The sequence below is a fragment of the Capra hircus genome, chromosome 23 (assembly GCF_001704415.2).
Source record: "Capra hircus breed San Clemente chromosome 23, ASM170441v1, whole genome shotgun sequence".
Lineage (NCBI taxonomy): Eukaryota > Metazoa > Chordata > Mammalia > Artiodactyla > Bovidae > Capra > Capra hircus.
In genome coordinates, this window is record NC_030830.1 from 16097448 (window position 1) to 16115414 (window position 17967).

A 17967-nucleotide genomic window follows, 5' to 3' on the forward strand; every position below is an offset into this window, starting at 1 on the left:
CCACTTTCCCTGGAGCCTGAGATCGGACAGGAGGTGAGGAAGGAGAGGAAATCTGAGCATTCCATGGCAGCCATCTCTCCTCCCGCAACTTGAAAGCCAGGGATACTTTGTCGGCTTTTGTATACAAACTGGGTAGCAGCCAGTTTGTCACTGGATAGAGTTTATGAAAGCACACATCTCAATTCAATGTAGTCCATATAAACATGGGTCCCCAGGTGGCCTGGCATGGCGTCCCCTTCCAAGAAGTAAGAGCCTAACATTAAAGTACTTAAAACTCAACATCCAGAAAACTAAGATCCTGGCATCCGGTCCCATCACCTCGTGGCAAGAGATGGAGAAAAAGTGGGAACTGGCAGATTTTATTTTCTTGGGCTCCAAAATCAATGCGGACAGTGGCTGCAGCCACAAAAGTAAAAGACGCTTACTCCTTGGAAGAAAAGCTACAACAAAGCTAGACAGAATATTAAAAAGCAGAGACGTCATTTTGCTGACAAAGGTCCGTCTCGTCAAGGCTGTGGTTTTTCCAGTAGTCATATATGGATGTGAGTGTTGGACCATAAAGAAGGCTGAGCACCGAAGAATTGATGCTTTTGAGCTGTGGTATTGAAGAAGACTCTTGAGAGTCCCTTGGACAGCAAGGAGATCCAACCAGTCAATCCTAAAGGAAAATAACCCTGAATATTCACTGGAAGCACTGATGCTGAAACTCCGATACTTTGGCCACCTGATGTGAACAGCCAGCTCATTGGAAAAGACCCTGATGCTGGGAAAGATTGAAGGCAGGAGGAGAAGGGGGTGACAGAAGACGAGATGGTTGGATGGCATCACTGACTCAATAGACATGAGTTTGAGCAAACTCTGGGAGATACTGAGGGCCAGGGAAGCGTAGAATGCTAAGGTCCATGGGCTGCAGAGTCAGACACGACTGGGCGACTGAACACCACCACCGTAAAAGTAGGATTGAAAGCAGTCCAAACTGGGAGGAAAATTTAAAGAGGATTTTTTTTTCTTAAAACCCAGGAAGACATCTATGAGAAGCTGTATTTCATCTCTCTCGCCCTGCAGCCCCCACAGCCTGTATCACAGCCTGCAGAGTGGCGGTCCCGGTGGCACTCAGTCAGTGAACCCCACGCTCTGACCCAGGCGTGCACTGCTCTGCTTCAGCAACCGTCTTCCCCCAGTGATTTCAGCGGTGAGGTCTAACCTCGGCTCGAGGAACCAGTTGTCTACCTGCCTTTAGTGTCCATCAGAGGATACGCAAACTGTGGCATAAACACACATTGGAATATTACGCAGCCTTTAAAAGGAAGGATATTCTGACATGGCTACAGTGTGGACGAACGTTGAAGATGTTATGCTGAGTGAAATAAGCCCTTCATAGCATGACTCCACTTACATGAAGCGCCTGGATTCATCGGATTCGTGGACGCAGAAAGTAGAATGGTTGTTGTCAGGGGCTGGGGAGCGGGCGGAAAGAGGAGTGACTGTTTCATGAATGAAGAGTTTCAGTTTGGGAAGATGGAAGGAGTCCAGCTGGTGATGGTGCCCAACACTGTGGGTGTTCTTGATGCCACTGAACTGCAGGCTTTAAAGAGGCTAAGATGGCAAGTTCATTCATAGAAGTATTCTTTTACCGTCAATTTTTTAAAGAAAAAAATTTGGACATGTATAAGATATCCAGTATTCTTGGGCTTCCCTGGTAGCTCAGCTGGTAAAGAGTCTGCCTGTAATACGGGAGACCTGGGTTTGATCCCTGCGATGGGAAGATCCCCTGGAGAAAGGAGAGGCAACCCACTCCAGTATTCTGGCCTGGGGAATTCCATGGACTGTATAGTCCGTGGGGTCACAAAGAGTTGGACATGACTGATGCCTTTCACTTTGAAAATGTTGTAAGCCATTGCTCTCTCAATACAATTTTTTTAAACAACAACAACAAAGTAATAATTATAAAGGAAGAAACTGGTGGCTGAAAACCACACTTTATGACCATTTCTCATACCTGTCAAGTTTGGTCGATTTCAGCTCCTATTACAGCAGCGTTCCCTACCGCCCCAGCACTTGCCCCCAGCACTGCCCCTGGGCAGGCAGACTCCGAGAACTGGCTACAGGCAGCCTGCAGGAGCCAGGGGCCAGGGGAGGCAAGAAGGACCCCGCCCTCCATGAACAGGGCTCTGTGCTCTGATCAGCAGACCCAGAGAAAGCGAAAGCGAAACTCACTCAGTCATGTCCGACTCTTTGCGACCCCATGGACCATACAGTCCATGGAATTCTGCAGGCCAGAATACGGGAGTGGGTAGCCTTTCCCTTTTCCAGGGGATCTTCCCAACCCAGGGATTGAACCCAGGTCTCCCTCATTACAGGCAGATTCTTCACCAGCTGAGCCATAGGGAAGCCCACAGACCCAGAGACGGTCAGCATTTTTGCAAACTTAACCACCCTTGTTACATACCCTGCCTCTTCCAGCAGAAACAACTTCCGGAAAATTTAAAGAGCTGGTGCCTGGTCGTCCCGGCCCGGGCCCGACGATGCGGGCGCCGGGGGCGCGCGGCGGCCCCAGGAGCCCCCGGAGCAAGAGCTGCAGCGGCGCCGGGAGCTGAAGCGGTGGCGGCAGGACGCGCAGCAGCTGCAGCAGCTCAAGCACCTGGAATCCTTTTATGAAAAACCTCCTCCTGGTTTTATCAAGGAAGATGAGACTAAGCCAGAAGACTGTATACCAGATGTCCCAGGCAATGAACATGCCAGGGAATTTCTGGCCCACGCACCAACCAAAGGACTTTGGATGCCACTCGGGAAAGAAGTCAAAGTCATGCAGTGTTGGCGCTGTAAACGGCACATGAAGATCCCATGTATGACATCATTTGTGAGAATAAAAGACATGAAAAGGATATAAGGATACAACAGTTAAAACAGTTACTGGAGGATTCAACATCAGATGACGATGGGAGCAGCTCCAGTTCTTCAGAAGATAAAGAGAAACACAAGAAAAAGAAGAAGAAAGAAAAACATAAGAAGAAGAAGAAAGAAAAGAAAAAGAAGAAAAAACGAAAGCATAAGTCTTCCAAGTCGAATGAGAGGTCAGACTCAGAATGACGGAGCCTGGCTTGTTCAACATTCTCTTCTCAAAAACCAAACACTGTGGCCAAAGATGAGAGGACCTGTGGAGGAAGGCGGAGTCGGAGAGGAACAGGAGAGACGCCCAGAGGGAGGGGCTGTAGAGGCCCAGGTTCTCCCCTGCCTTCCAGGGAGGATGTGAGTTGTGTGTTGCCAGGTGCTAGCTCTGGCCACGCCTGACTTCAGGCTGGAGAGCTTTTCCCCTTGTGCTCCTCCCTGCTGATCCCTGTGGGTCCCAACTCCTTAGAAATGCCTCGGGCAGGGCGGCCAGATGAAGGGAGACTCTGAGGAGCTCCCCTCCGGGGCTGCCGTAGGTTCCACCTCCAGGGTGGAGCTACCTGTGTAGAGCTCAGGCTTGATTTCCCTCTGCTGCTGAGGATAATAAAAGCTCACTATTTATTTAAAAAAAAAATAAATAAACAGCTGGTGCCTGGGACTGCCTTCGTGGTCCAGTGGCTAAGACTCAATGCAAGGAGCCAGGGTTTGATCCCTGGTTAGGGAAATAGGTTATACTTTACCTACCTGATGCGAATAGCTGACTTGTTGGAAAAGACCCTGATAACTGGGAAAGAGTGAAGGCAGGAGAAAAAGAGGGTGGCAGAGGATGAGATGGTTGGATGGCATCACCAACTCAGTGGACACGAACTTGGGCAAACTCCGGGAGATGGTGAAAGACGGGAAGCCTGGTGTGTTGCAGTCCACGGGGTCTCGAAGAGTCAGACAAAACTTGGCGACTGCACAACTATAACCAAAGATTAACAACTGAAGAGCCTGCATGCAGCCACTGAAGGTCCCAGCCGCCCCAGTGAAGACGGGAGATCTTGAGTGTAGCAGTTACGACCCGGTGCAGCCAAATACATTTTTTAAAAATCTTAAGAAGAAGAACTGGTGCTTGTTTTTAGATTCTGTTTTTTTCCCTCCTTTAAGTTTTTCTTTTTCCCCTTTTGAGAGTCAGACATTAAAAGAGTAAAACATTCAAAAGAAACCATATATATAAAGCAATCAGAAAGTCACATACCTTGGCAAGGGTGCAGGCTCAGAAGAGGCCTGAGTAGACCTTAAGTTTACCCCTCTGGTTGACTTTCAGCATAGAGATGCCCTACAGGGATAATTAAAAAGATTTTTTTTAACCGTTGTTAAAAATTGAAGTACAGTTGATTTACAATGCTGTATTAGTTTCAGTTGTACGGCAAAATGACTCAGATCTATCTATTCTTTTTCCGACTCTTTTCCGTTATAGATTATTTCTGTTGAATGTAGTTCCCTGAGCTATTGTTCGTCTGTTTTATACCCAGTGACCCCCACATGTGACATCAGACACGGGCTGTTTGGAAAATTTGGATTTACCGAGAAATGCAGATCTCCCAAACCTGGCCGTCTGTCATCAGCCACTACCAAAAGTCCCATCTGCTGCACCGCTGGTCCCGTCAGAGAAGCCTGGCAGTGCTGGGGAGCTGTTGGTCCCACGGTAGACGCAGGCATTTCAAATTATCATTTTTCCTTCAAAGTTCAGATTTCAGGATTGGCAGCACATTCTTCCAGTTGCTTCCCTTGAAGTCAGAGATTTGCTTCAGTAATTTTAAAGAAAATGTCTATTCCACACCCAAATGTGAATGTCCGTGGTTTATTCATCATTCCTTTAAGTAGAAATGATGTTTCATGAAAAAAAAAAAAAAAAAAAAAGCTTCTGGCTCAGCTCACAATAATCTCCTGGGTGCCCTTCCCCAGAGCAGTCATCGCACGTCAGGAGTAGAAGGGCTTTCTGCGTGTGGCCCATTTTGTCACATAGGATATTAAAGTCAGGGACTCAGTGCTGAGACTTAATAGTATAATTTTTAATGGTTTATCCAGGATATTCTTAAACGATGTGGGCACGGTTTTACTCACCACTGCTCCTGTGCAGTGCAGATGTCTGCAAAGTGGAAAAGGCAAGTGATGTCTTAATTTCGCTCTGAAGATAGTTTTGACATAATATCCCAGGAGCCGAACACTCAGTGACCCTGCTGTCCAGCCCGCAGTAACTGAGAGCCTGGCATGTGCTTTAACCCAAAGGGGCAGCTCCAGCCTCCCCATTTACCCTCTGCCCCGACCTTGGCACCAAAGAGGTCGGTGGGGGAGACCCAGGAGCGCTGCCTGACACCCTCCTTTGTCTCCGTTCAGAGGTTTTGGGGGACTCGCGCCCCTATGTCAGGCTCCTGCCTGATGCCCTCCTTGTCTCTGTTCAGAGGTTCAGGGGGACTTGCGCCCCCACATCAGGCTCCAATGCAGTCATGACTCCTTTCCGAAAACTAGTCATTTACTTACTTGGCTGCACGAAGGATCTAGTTCCCTGACCCGGGGTCAAGCAGGGGATCCCTGCACTGGAGCGTGGAGTCTCAGCTGCTGGGCCACCAGGGAAGCCCCATGACTCCTCTACTGTCGTTCCGGGTCTGCCTCGGAGTTCATGCCCCTGAAGAGTCCGACCGGGCTCTCTGCTTGGAGAGCGGACGAGGCTGGAGTCCAGGGAGAAGCCTGGAGCCACACTTCTCTTGGCCCCGAGGGGTCACCACTGGAAACAGGTCCTGCACGAATGGCCTCGGATGCTGCCAGCTCTCTGCCCAGACCCACAGCTCGCAACCCTCTGTGGGGATGCTGTCTAAGGACCCCGCCTTTAGTTTACACCCTACACTCAGCCCTGTTCCCCCAGCCCAGCCCCGGGGCCAGGGAGAGCTGGCCTGGGCAAGGTCCTGCCCCCAGCCTGGCCTCTCTCTGGTCTCGCTGTTTTCTGTTTCTGGGCCTTGCCGGGGCTCTGAGTAGCTCAGCTTCCAGGAATCCCTGGGCGGGGGACTCATGGGCACCCCGGGTCCAAATTGTGGCCTCCACTGGGGACCCTGAGGTGTCTGCCTCCAGCAGTTACCTCTTCCTCTCTCTGTCTCAGTCCATTATTGTTATCATTCTTTTCTTAAAAATGTATATATATTGATTGATTGATTGTGCTGGGTCTCCTATGCTCAGTTCAGTTCAGTCGCTCAGTCATGTCCGACTCTTTGCGACCCCATGGACTGCAGTATGCCAGGCCTCCCTGTCCATTGCCAACTCCTGGAGTTTACTCAAACTCATGTCCATTGAATCAGTGACGCCATCCGATCATCTCATCCTATGTTGTCCCCTTCTCCTCCTGTCCTCAATCTTTCCCAGCATCAGGGTCTTTTCCAATGAGTCAGCGCTTCTCAACAGATGACCAAAGTGTTGGAGTCTCAGCTTCAGCATCAGTTCTTCCAGTGAATACTCAGGACTGATTTCCACCCCGCAGTTCAAAAGCATCGGTGCTTCTATGCTGCAGGGCCTTTTTCTCGTTGTGGCCAGAGGTGGTTACTCTCTAGTTGCCGTGTGCAGGCTTCTCATTCCGGCGGCTTCTCTTGCTGTGGAGCACGGGCTCTAGGGCTGGGGGCTGCAGTCGCTGTGGCCCCAGAGCACGGGCTCAGTAGTTGGGGCACACTAGCTTAGCTGCTCCGCGGCACACGGGATCTTCCCAGACCAGGGATCACACCCGTGTCTCTTCAATCGGCAGGCGAATTCCTTACTGCCTGAGCGACCCGGGAAGCCGCCGGGGAGGTCCTGTGATTACTCTCGTTTGATCGTGTTATGCTTAGATTTACAGTTCCGTGTCTCCGCACTATTTGAGTGTATCAAATTGCTTCAATATCTGGTGTCTGTTTTCCTTTTTTCCTACTTTAATTTCTTTTAGGTTTATTCACGGTAAAAATTCCTGCTCCCACCTTGTTTTCCTTGACTTTCCATTAACTGTTTTTCACTGGGAAAGTAACAACAGCCCGTGATGGAGGTAGGACCTGACAAGAGGGGAGGGCTTCCCTTGTGGCTCAGTTGGTAAAGAATCTGCCTGCACTGCAGGAGACCCGGGTTCGATCCCTGGGTCGGGAAGATCCCCTGGAGAAGGAAATGGCAACACACTCTGATATGAAGGTTTAAAATTTGTATGAACTAATATGTTCATGCTTGTAGAAGTCTACATTGATCACAGTGTAAGCAGACGCCCTAAGCCTCATTCTTCCCTTTGAAAAAGATCCCAGTCCCCATCTTCCGCTTTGCTCTGGGCGTGGGCGCCTACCTCCCAACCCCGGGCCTCTGGTCTTCCTCTGTTGACAAGCAGGTGTTTGCCCTGTGGTGCTGTTGTCTCTTGGCCCACACGTGGGGCAGGTCCACACCGGACTCCGGGACGTCAGAGTCCAGAGGGAGCAGAGGAAAGGTAAACAGCTTCTGCAGCAGAAACATGAGGCCAGGCCACGTGGCTGGAGGCCCGCGCCCAGGCTCAGAATCTCAGGCCAGCCTGTGCCTCCCAGCCCCTCACCCCATACGGCCCAGTCGGCTGTTGACTGTCCTGACTTCACAGGGCAGTGAGCATCGATCCCCGAGGAACGCAAACTTGGGAGTACAACAGTCTGCTCCCGGGAGGAAGATGCACCTCGAACCACCCGTGGGTGTCTCCCCAGGTCACCGGCAGGATGTTGTGTGGGCCCCGTTCTCTGGTGCTGCCGCCCTTTCCAGGCCTGTGCCCGGGGCCGATGTATGACATCTACACTGCCTGTCTCCAGAGTTTGGGCCCCACATTATACAATCTCATTGGAAACGGGATGTTGGGACTGAGAGAAAGTGGGGGATGGGAGGGAGAGGAGAGAACTAAACTCAGTCAACTTGTCTAAGGAGCCTCTCCTATGTGCTGCTAATGCTGCTAAGTCGCTTCAGTCGTGTCCAGCTCTGCGTGACCCCACAGACGGCAGCCCACCAGGCTCCCCCGTCCCTGGGATTCTCCAGGCAAGAGTACTATGTGCAGAGCTTTGTATTTCCTATCGTTTAGTCACTCTGCTGGTGCTAAGTCGCTTCAGTCGTGTCCAACTCTGTGCGACCCCATAGACGGCAGCCCACCAGGCTCCTCCGTCCCTGGGATTCTCTAGGCAAGAACACTGGAGTGGGTTGCTATTTCCTTCTCCAATGCATGAAAGTAAAAAGTGAAAGTGAAGTCCCTCAGTCGTGTCCGACTCTTAGTGACCCCATGGACTGCAGCCCACCAGGCTCCTCCATCCATGGGATTTTCCAGGCAAGAGTACTGGAGTGGGGTGCCATTGCATCCGGGATTTCCCAGGCAAGAATATTGGAGTGGATTGCCATTTCCTTCTCCAGGGGATCTTCCTGGCCCAGGGATTGAACTTGCGTCTCCTGCGCTGGCAGGTAGATTCTTTGCCACTGAGCCACCAGGGAAGCCCATACTTCCCACAGGCATCCTTACAGGGACGCTGTACACTTTATCCACGTGTGTGTTGTTTCTCTCCCATCCTGACGCTAGAATGTGAGCTCCCAGGAGGCAGAGACTTGCATTTTGTTGACTGCTGTGTTCCCGGTGCCTAGGAGGGTCTGGCACGGAGCAGGCATGCAATGAACGCACGGTGAATGGACGAGGGACACACTGTGAAACAGAAAGCAGCTGCTGTGCACCGAGGCCGGGGGCTCCTTGCACGGTGTGCCGCAGGGCCCGCCTCTTCACGCGGGTGGGCACATGGCACCGAGGCCGGGGGCTCCTTGCACGGTGTGCCGCAGGGCCCGCCTCTTCACGCGGGTGGGCACATGGTGCCGAGGCCGGGGGCTCCTTGCAAAGCATGCCGCAGGGTTTGCCTCTTCAAGTGGGTGGGCACATGGCACACTTTACAGGTGAGACCACAGCCCAGAGAGGCCACAGGACCTGCAGAGAAGGCGGCACTGAAATTCAAACTCGGCGATCTTGTCTCCTCAGTCTTCAGTTCAGACCACGCCTCCGATTCTACACCCGGAAAGTAAGAAAGACCAATTAGACCCAGTCCCTGCTCTGCAAGCAGAGATATGCTAACTGGAGATAAAACTTGGAAACAAGCCAGAACAATGTGGCTGAAACGTTCCTCCCAGCGGCCCTCCTGTTAACCCCACTCCCCTCCCTCACGGAGGGTCCCTGGCCTCCCTAATGGGGTTGGAGCCGCCTTCTTCTATATCTACTTCCTGGACTTTCTGGTTAACCCTGGCCTCCCATATACCAGAGCATCCCAGTTCCCACCAAAGAGTGGGACAGGACAGCTGGACCAGCCCACAGGCCCTGACAGCCAGGCCTCCTCGAGTTCCGCCTTCCTCGAGTCCCGCCCTGGGAGGGGGGTGGGGTGCTAGTGGGGGTGGGAGGTGGTCCTGGTGGTGGTAGGGGGGGAAGGGCTGCTGAAGCAGGAGCCCAGGAGGGTCTCCACAGCCTCAAAGTCTCTGAGAAGTCTATCTGATCTTTAAGACAGTTTGCAGATTCTGTATTTCACTCCTCGCATGTCAGCGTTTAGCGGTGGTGGTGGTGAAGTCGCTAAGTCATGTCCAACTCTTGAGAGCCGTGGACTGTAGCCCGCCAGGCTCCTCTGTCCATGGGATTCTCCAGGCAAGAATACTGGAGTGGGTTGCCATTTCCTTCTCCAGGGGGATCTTCCTGACCCAGAATTCAAACCCTTCTCCTGGATTGCAGGCAGATGATTTACCAACTGAGCTATGAGGGAAGCCCTATGTCAGCGTTTAGTTAAAGGTAAAAACAATGATCTTCCCCAAATCTTGTCTTTGTTCCAACAGGTAGACGCGCCAGGTATGTCTGGGGCCTCTTGTAAGTCCCCAGGTTGACAGGCAATCAAGGCGTTCCACGCTAGCGTGGGAGGCCACGAAGGAGCTCGCGCGTGTTCCTGCGAGAAGTACTTTGCGGCCCCGCCCCGGGCCTACAGACTGAACCCTAGGGTGGGGCCCAGTCCTGAGTTCGCACACCCGGGCAGGTGACAGACGCGAGCGACGCTCGAGAAACTCCGACCTGCAGGCAGCCAACGTCAGCCTTAAAAAGGAAACAAGGCGAAACCAACCAGAAGCCGCTTCGGGCAGCGCCCCCAGCACCCCTCCCCGCGGCGGGCCCGGCTCCAGGAGGCCGGGCAGCCACCCAGGTCCCTCCGCTCCGGCCCGAGCGCGGCGGGCGGGGAGAGGGGCGGGGCGGGACGTGCGCCCGGGCCCCGCGCGAATGGCCTCCGGAGGCGCTCGGAAGCGGCCCCCGCCCGGTCCCCGGCCCCGCGCAGTCTCCGGCCCGGACCTGGTCCGGGTCCACCGGCGCCCGGGGGGCGATCGCACCGGGCCGGGCCCGCTTCCGAGCGCCTGGAACTTGGGGAGGAAGGAGAAGCCGATCCGCGAGGCCCGCCGCCGCCCCGCTGCGAGTTTTCCGCAGTTTCGCGCCTCCTCGGCTGGCGCGACGGCGCACGGGAGACCGCGCCGCGACCCTCGGGAGGGCGGACCCGTCCAGACCCGCGGGGTCGACCTCGCGGTGAGAAGGACGACCGAGCTGAGCGCGCGCTCACTCCCGAGCTCTGGGGGGGGCAGGACTGGGTGAGCCGGGGAGCCCCGGGACCCCGCCCGCCCGGACTCCGCGCCCCGCCGGCCGGCCCCAGTCCCTGCGGCCGCGCCCGGCCCGCGCCCTCCTCCCACCCCGCTCCAGGCAGCGCGGCCAAACCCCCGAGCCTCCCGACTGGAACTGCCTTTTCCTCCCGGACCGAGGCGGGCGCTGCGCTCTCTGTGCACCTCCCCAGGCGTCAAGCGTCCCGAGGACAAGTCCCGGGCCAGGGCGTCATGGAGCCCCGGGGGGTGCTGCTAGGTGCGGAGGCGCCGGGACCCGCGCCCTCGGAAGAACCCCGGGCAGCCGGGGAGCCGCCCGCCGCGGGAGCGCCCCTCACGGAGGGCGGCTGCGTGGCGGCGGCCCCGGACCCCGACGCCGAGCGCGGGTCCTCGCAGGAGCCGGCCACCCCGCGGGAGCAGGAGGCGCGGCTGGAGGGCCGCCGCCGCGCGCGCTCCTTCTCGCTGCCCGCCGACACGATCCTGCAGGCGGCCCAGTTCCTGCGGCAGCGCCAGCTGCCCGCCCCGGGGCCGGAGGGCGGCGAGGCGGCCGAGGACGCGCCGCTAGGTCAGGGCGACTGCTGCGCCAAGTGCAAGAAGCGGGTGCAGTTCGCGGACGCGCTGGGGCTGAGCCTGGCCCGCGTGAAGCACTTCAGCGAGGCCGAGGAGCCGCAGGTGCCGCCCGCCGTGCTCTCCCGCCTGCGCAGCTTCCCGGCGCGCGCCGAGGACCTGGAGGGGCTCCCGGCCTGCTGGCCGCGGTGGTGGCCGCGGGCCGCCGCGAGCCGCCGCCGCCCCGGCTGCAGCCCCTCTTCGAGCTGCCCGGGCCGAGCGCCGCGGCCCGCGCGCCTGCGGAGACAGCGCGTGTGCTTGGAACGCGTGCAGTGCGCGGCGCCCGGCGGCGCGGAGGTGACCGGCTCGGGCCGGGTGCTGGGCTGCCCCGGGCCGCGCACCGTGGCCGTGCGCTACACCTTCACCGAGTGGCGCTCCTTCCTGGACGTGCCGGCCGAGCTGCGGCCCGAGCCGGGGAAGCCCCTGCCGCCGGACGCGCCGTCGGGGGAGCCCGGGGACGGCGAGGAGGAGCCCGACGCCGAGCGCTTCCACTTCGCGCTGTCCCTGCCCCCAGGCCTGCTGCCCACGGAGGGGGAGGACGCGGATGCGCCGGGCCTCGCCGTCCACTTCGCCATCTGCTACCGCTGTGCCCAGGGCGAGTACTGGGACAACAATTCGGGGGCCAACTACACGCTGCGCTCGGGGCGCCGGGCCGACGCGCTCTGAGCCCGCGGGGCTGCGCTGAAGGCGCGTGACGCCCAGGCAGCCGGGCACTGCCCCCCCGGGGAGAGGGAGGCCCTCACTGAAAGCTTCTTGGCACCCAGACAGATCCTGCCAGCAAGCACTGAGCCCGGGCCAAGCGCCCTGCTTTCCCAGCCGCTTTGGCCTTTGGAATTCTCGCCCCGCATCGAATGGGAAGAAGTCCTCAAGATTCCGAGCAGTGACGTTCCTCCACGAATAAGACTCTTGAGCGAGGCTGCAAACCCTTGGAATTTGTTTTTAACTGTGGACGCCCCTTCAGCTCTCAGGGAGAGGTGGAAGCATCGCGCCAAGGGCTGGCATGGATAGCGGGTCCCCAGGAGCCTCCGCGTCGTTGCTGCCTTTTCTCTTAATCGGGATCTGGGAAGTGTTTGCGCTTGCATACAGATATCCTTTTGAAAATTTAAGGCCTCGTGCATGGCTGCTCCCTGATATTTCAGCTCCCGGCAGTTTGGGAGGCCTTGGCAGTGGGGCCATCTTCAGCGGATGCTGCTGCACTTTAAAATAAGCAAACCGCAGTGTTTTAAATTTCCCTTGTTCCATCCCTCCTCTGATGTGGTAAGGGCCTAGATTTGCCATAGTGGGCTAGAGTGTTCTTAAAAACGTTTTGTATAAGTTGTTCTTTCCCGGGGCAGAAGAAGATGCTTGGTGAGTTGAAATGCCAGAGTGATCCTCAGGCCTGGGCTGTGAGCCGCCAGAGCCGGTCCCTGGCCTCCAGCTCCAGCAGGCAAAACACATGGTCGCTGCTGGACTTCTGGGCCATCAGCAGTCAGAGGAGCTGGACTCTGGATGGCCGGACTCCACAGCGGGAGATGAGGGAAGGAAAGAGCCTTCTGTGCCTCCTGGAGCCACAGTGCGGAGTGGTGACTTGAAGGATGAAGACTGCCCACCAAGAAGATCCTGCTCTGAACCCACTGGGCACCTTGCACAGGCTACGACTATGGGCACCAGTCTGGTTGGTGGTCTTCATTCACTGCTGATGGCCGTGGATGCCAGGATAAGGTGGCCATGCACGACCAAGGCCAATGAGCCTCCTGAGGACTTGACTTCTTCAGATCTCCGTCATCCCTTGGTAATTGGTCTGTCTTTGGTTTTCACAAGTTCGGGTACCTGGCTGGTATGGTCAGCTCCGTTTTGCAATGTTAATCTTCAGGGACCGGCTGTTTCACTGCTGCTTTCTAAGAACCAGGGTAGGCAACCTACAGCCCATGAGCCAGATGCAGCCTGAAGGTTGTTCTTGTAGGTCCTGAGAGCTAAGAATGTCTTTTCCATTTTTAAACAGTTGTAAGAATTCAAAAGAAGAATACTGTTTTTGTGACACATAAGAAGCGTGCAGAATTCAGATGTCAGTGCCTGTCAGCGCAGGTTTGTAGGAACACAGCCAGCGTGTCCATGTGCACGCTGCCCACATCATCTTCCTGCCACAAGTGCAGAGATGAGTAGCTGCAAGAGACCTCATGGCAAGCTCTGCAATAGTTACTGTCTGGCCCGTTAGAGAAAGTCTGCCAACCCCTGCTCTAAGAAGTAGTGTTTTTTGTTTTTTGTTTTTTTAAACTATATGTTGAGAGTTACACTTAACAAAGCAGTTAAAATTTTAGCAAAAATTTGTCACTTGGCATAAACCTCCTTTGGGTAAAGGCAAAACTGGCTGCATTACTCTGGGTAATCTTGATTACAATAAGCGCTAAGACGCTGAGTAAGTATCTTAGTGCACAGTTATTCCTGTACTGGGGAGGGGACTCCATGTGCTTCTTCTAAGAAGTAGCAGGGGACTTCCCTCCCTGGTGGCCCAGTGATTAAGAATGCAGGGAATGAGGGTTTGATCGCTGGCTGAGGAACTAAGATCCCCTCTGCTGCAGGGAAAAAAAAGGAGAAAAAAAGAAATAATAGAAAGCCAAGACAGCTAAACTATGGCACCCCTCAGAATTAACATCAAGCTACAAAAACCTGCCAGATAGTTTCATGCCTCAAAATGGGATGTCTCAAGCTATAGAAATATTTAGTTTGAAGTCTGGTTTGTAAAATATCCTTTTTGACTACGGCCGTGTTTGCCAAAGGTAACTGACCATGGAAAAAATTTAAATACTGATTTATGAGTGGAAAGCCATCAGAAGTTAATGAACTACGATTTACAGTTAGAGTAAATCGGACCTAAAAAAATGGTCATGTGGATGACCTCATTCACATGTGCTTATAAAAAAAACTTTATAATGATAAAGTGGCCCAGCGGGTGTGGCTGGGGACACTGGGCAACTCTGTAAGGGCGGCAGGACCACGGCTCGGGGGCCGTCCTGCAGCAGGGGCGGTGGCAGTGGCCACCGAGCGTCCAGCTGCAGGGCTGGGGGTCCTTCTCCCGACAGGTGTGCCGTGCGTTCCCCACCTGGCCACGCCCCCGCCTGCCGCACCCCTCCTGCCCTGACCAGGCGAGGGCTTCCTGGGCGATGCTGTGGGTTTGAGCCACGCAGAGCCGGCTGCTCGTCTAATTTCGGGAGGCTTGTTTTGGAGTCCTGGCGTATCATTTTATGAGTTCCCACGTTTCTGCTCTCTGGCACAGTGGTGTTTATGTGTTTCAGTCTGCTCGGCTTCCTCATTCCCTCACTCAGCTGCTTGTGTCTGAGGAGCGTGTGGCTTGGAGCCACGTAGGGTATTGTGACCTGAGTCGTGTGTACTTTGTCAGGAGTGCAAGGAACAGCCTTCGGGAAGAAATGGGAGGTTCTGCTCTTGTGCGACATCACGGTACTGGTGTGCGTTTCTGGCTCATGTCATGGGACACGGGTTTGTAGGTTAAAAGGGGTCACCGTGCGTGCTGTAGCTTAGCAGGCAGCCCTGACAAACAGTGGGCTGTTTGCAGTCCAGCTTTGCCCGGCCAGCCCCCGTGACGCCAGGCCTGGACGGTCTGCCAGCATGGGGGAGGAGGTGTGCTTTGCGCAGTCACAGAGGCGAGGGGCTGAGCGGAACCTGGGCCCAGCCCAGTGACCCTCCTTTCCTCCTGCAGGGCCATCCTGGCCTTACTGTCAGTAAGCGGGCCGGTGCCTGAAGCCCCTTCGGGAGAGGCCGACCGTGCTTCTCCTCGGGACTCGTGATGGATGGACACGCTCCCCCAGGTGGCCTGCTGTGTCTCCTCCTCGTCCAGGCTCCCTTCTGCTGATCAGCGGACTGTCAGGACGCAGCACTTTGTGGTCCTTTCAGCCTCCCAGGCTGGTGGCTGGACAGCTAAACAGTGTAACTTTAGGCTCGCCAGGACTGAAAGCCCTTTGACTCTGATGTAGTATTTGCATCCTGGAGAGTTCGTTCTTTGGCTTCACCCTCTGTGAACAGACACATTTTTGGTAAAGAAAGAAATGAGTCACCTTTGGGCTGCAGGGAGATTTCTGAGATGGCATAGATCAAGGACTCGCTGTTAAGGTGTGACAGTGAGACGTACTTGGTGAATCTAACAGAGGAGCGGAAGTCTACGAAGTCAGGAGTTCAGAGCCATTTCAACCTGGAAATCTTTAGATACACAAACATCTCTGGGAAAGCAAAGATGCTGTAGAGACACTGCCAGACATTTTGGAGAAATCAGACTTGTTAATTACCCATCCCACTGGTATTGTTGGCACTGCTGAGGTTCTCTGAAACTTGTTAAGTCGTTGATCAAGGAGAACCAGCAGCCTCCTAATGTGTCCAGAAATGGGAAACTCAGTCTGAAACTCTGAATGGAGTAAAGAGTGAAAGCAGGTGTTTGGTGAACTGAGCTTGAAGCGTTTAACCTCCAGGTTGAAGAATTCCTGCGCAGTCCTGCAGAAGGCCTTTCTAGAAACAGCTACACATGTTCTGTTGAGAAAACACCCACCTGAGCATGTGAGAAGTTCACGGTGGGGGGAAATTCATGGTCCTTAAAGGGGCCGCCTGGAAGGGCTCTACGGCGTTTGTGGGTACAGCGCCTCCAGGGACAGCTCTGGGAGAACTCCTGACATCAGGAGGCTGTTTGGATGCAGCTGAATCGGCGTTTTTCATACCCGAAGTGGGAGAAACAGGTGACTGTCTCTTGTAGGAAGTTAGGTTTTGTCTGATTTTCACATTACATAAAAAGAAATGTGCATTTACACTCAGAACCACTTTCAGTGGCTCAGAGAATTCCATTCTGCATGTCCTTTTCAGCCTGGTTGAGGAGAATCTGTTCTTTCGGAAAAAAGAAAACCAGCCCACGTTTAGATCTGGGATTCCCTCGCTTATTTTCCCGTCCCAGAACATCTGAACCAGAGGTGCTTCTGTTAATGGCATTTGAGTCTTTGCTGGTTTTTTTTGTCATCTTTAATGACTTTCTGGGAACGTCCCTGGTGGTCCAGCTGCTCAGACCCTGTGCTCCCAATGCAGGGGCTGGGGTTCGATCCCTGGCCGGGGAACTAGAGCTCATGTGCCACGACTAAGGATCCTGAGTCTCTCAGCTAAGACGTGGCCAAATCCATAAATAAATAAAAGATTAACAACAACAAGAAAACGGAATTTCTGCACTGATGCGACTGCCCTGAAAGACTAGTCTTTCTTGCCAGGGAAACACCTTCAGAATGGGCTGCGACGTCTTGGGTTCTGAGGCTCGGGGCTGCCCAGCCCTGCATGGCCCGGCAGCCTGGAGCCAGGAGCCGGTGCCAGGGAGAGGACGTGCCACGTGGGGCCTGGGCCCGCGGGTGGCGGGACCTCCCTGCCCCGAGACCCTGGGCTGGGCAGGGTGGGCCACAGGCTGCCGTGAAGACCAGGGCAGGGCTCTGGGGGCCCTGACCCGACAGCGTGCAGGCGGCTCAGGAGACCCCAGGGATGAGTCTGTTAAGCCAAGGGTTTCTAAAGCCATCAGCGCCATTCTCTGTAGGACAGACACCTGTGACCTGTTACCTGTACGTGACCGCGGAGGCCGGGGATGGTCCGGCAGCGGGACCCGGCTTCAGCGTGGGGGCTCGCTTGTGTGAGCGATGGTCTGACTTCAGCCCGGTGTGGTTGAATCCGTGGCCACTGCAATGTCACCAAATAACCACATCATTCCTTCAGGGTCTGAAAATGCAACACTGGGGTGTCTGGAAGCCCTGAGCTCTCGAGGGAGGCTGCTCCAGACAGCTCTGGCTCACAGAGGGGTGGGGGCAGGTCTCAGGGTTCAAGACGACCGTGGCTGCGTGTGTGGGGGGGGCGCACAGAGCCTGCCCTCCCAAGCTGGAACTGTGGGGGCCCGAGTGGTCCGTGTCGCCCACCCTCCCAGACAGGATATTTTAATGTGCTTGTGAGGAATTCTGCACAGTCCCTGCTAATAATGTGAGAGAAAGTAACCTCATTAACCTTCCTTTTGACATGTGCCTGAGAAATGTGCCTGGTGGGATATCTGGCTTGAGAAACAGGTTTCTGTGAACGTGATTCTGACACTGTTTAAACTCACAACTACTGTAGTCCGAACCCAGCCCCCCTGTTTCTCTTCGATTTTTAAAAGGATGATTATGTCTTTGTGGTTTGAAAATTCTTTTCAGTTCTAAGGAATTTGGAGGAAGTGTTCTGGGAGCTTCTCTGCTGTTATGGTGATATTTCTGTATGTGCTACACTGGAAAAAAAGTGCTGAACCCAAAGTCCTAATTTGAATAAAGAATGTGAAGTGATTTGGGACCTTGAAAGCTGTCACTGAGTCTGGGAACGTTTTCGGGGCTCACCACTGCGGCGGGGGGCTCTGGACTGAGTGGGTCGAGGCTGCGGATCCCGTGGACATCCTGCAGTACACACGCAGGCCCCCAGCGAGGGGGCCCGAGACCTCAGCGCGAGGCTGGGGAACCCGAGTCAGTAGTAGCGTCCGAGCATCCGTTCCCCGGTTCTGCCAGTGAGCCAAGGTTACAGGAGATACTATCGCTGGGGCAGGTTATGAGACGTGAACCCGGGAATTCTCTGCTTTTTCTGCAAATACTTGTGAGTTTCAAACCATTTCAGATAAAAAGTTAATAACAATGCTGAACTTTTTCTTTTTAAAGAAAGAAAACCTGCTCCTGAGCAGCGTGTGAAGGGTTGCTAGGCGCAGTACTAGCAGAGAGGCGCGCCGGGCTGCCTGTAGGTGCCTGAGGTGGGAACGACACACCCGCTCCAGGTGAGCCTGGCCGGCCGTGGACACAGCTCTGCCTCACCGTC

General features: G+C 54.9%; 1 protein-coding gene across 1 annotated transcript; it reads left to right on the forward strand.

Annotated features, from left to right (window-relative positions):
* Positions 10761-17450, forward strand: PPP1R3G (protein phosphatase 1 regulatory subunit 3G). The gene is given in 3 exon segments (XM_018039264.1): positions 10761-11263; positions 11266-11366; positions 11368-17450. Coding segments are annotated over 3 exon segments (1035 nt in total). The 5' UTR covers position 10761; the 3' UTR covers positions 11800-17450.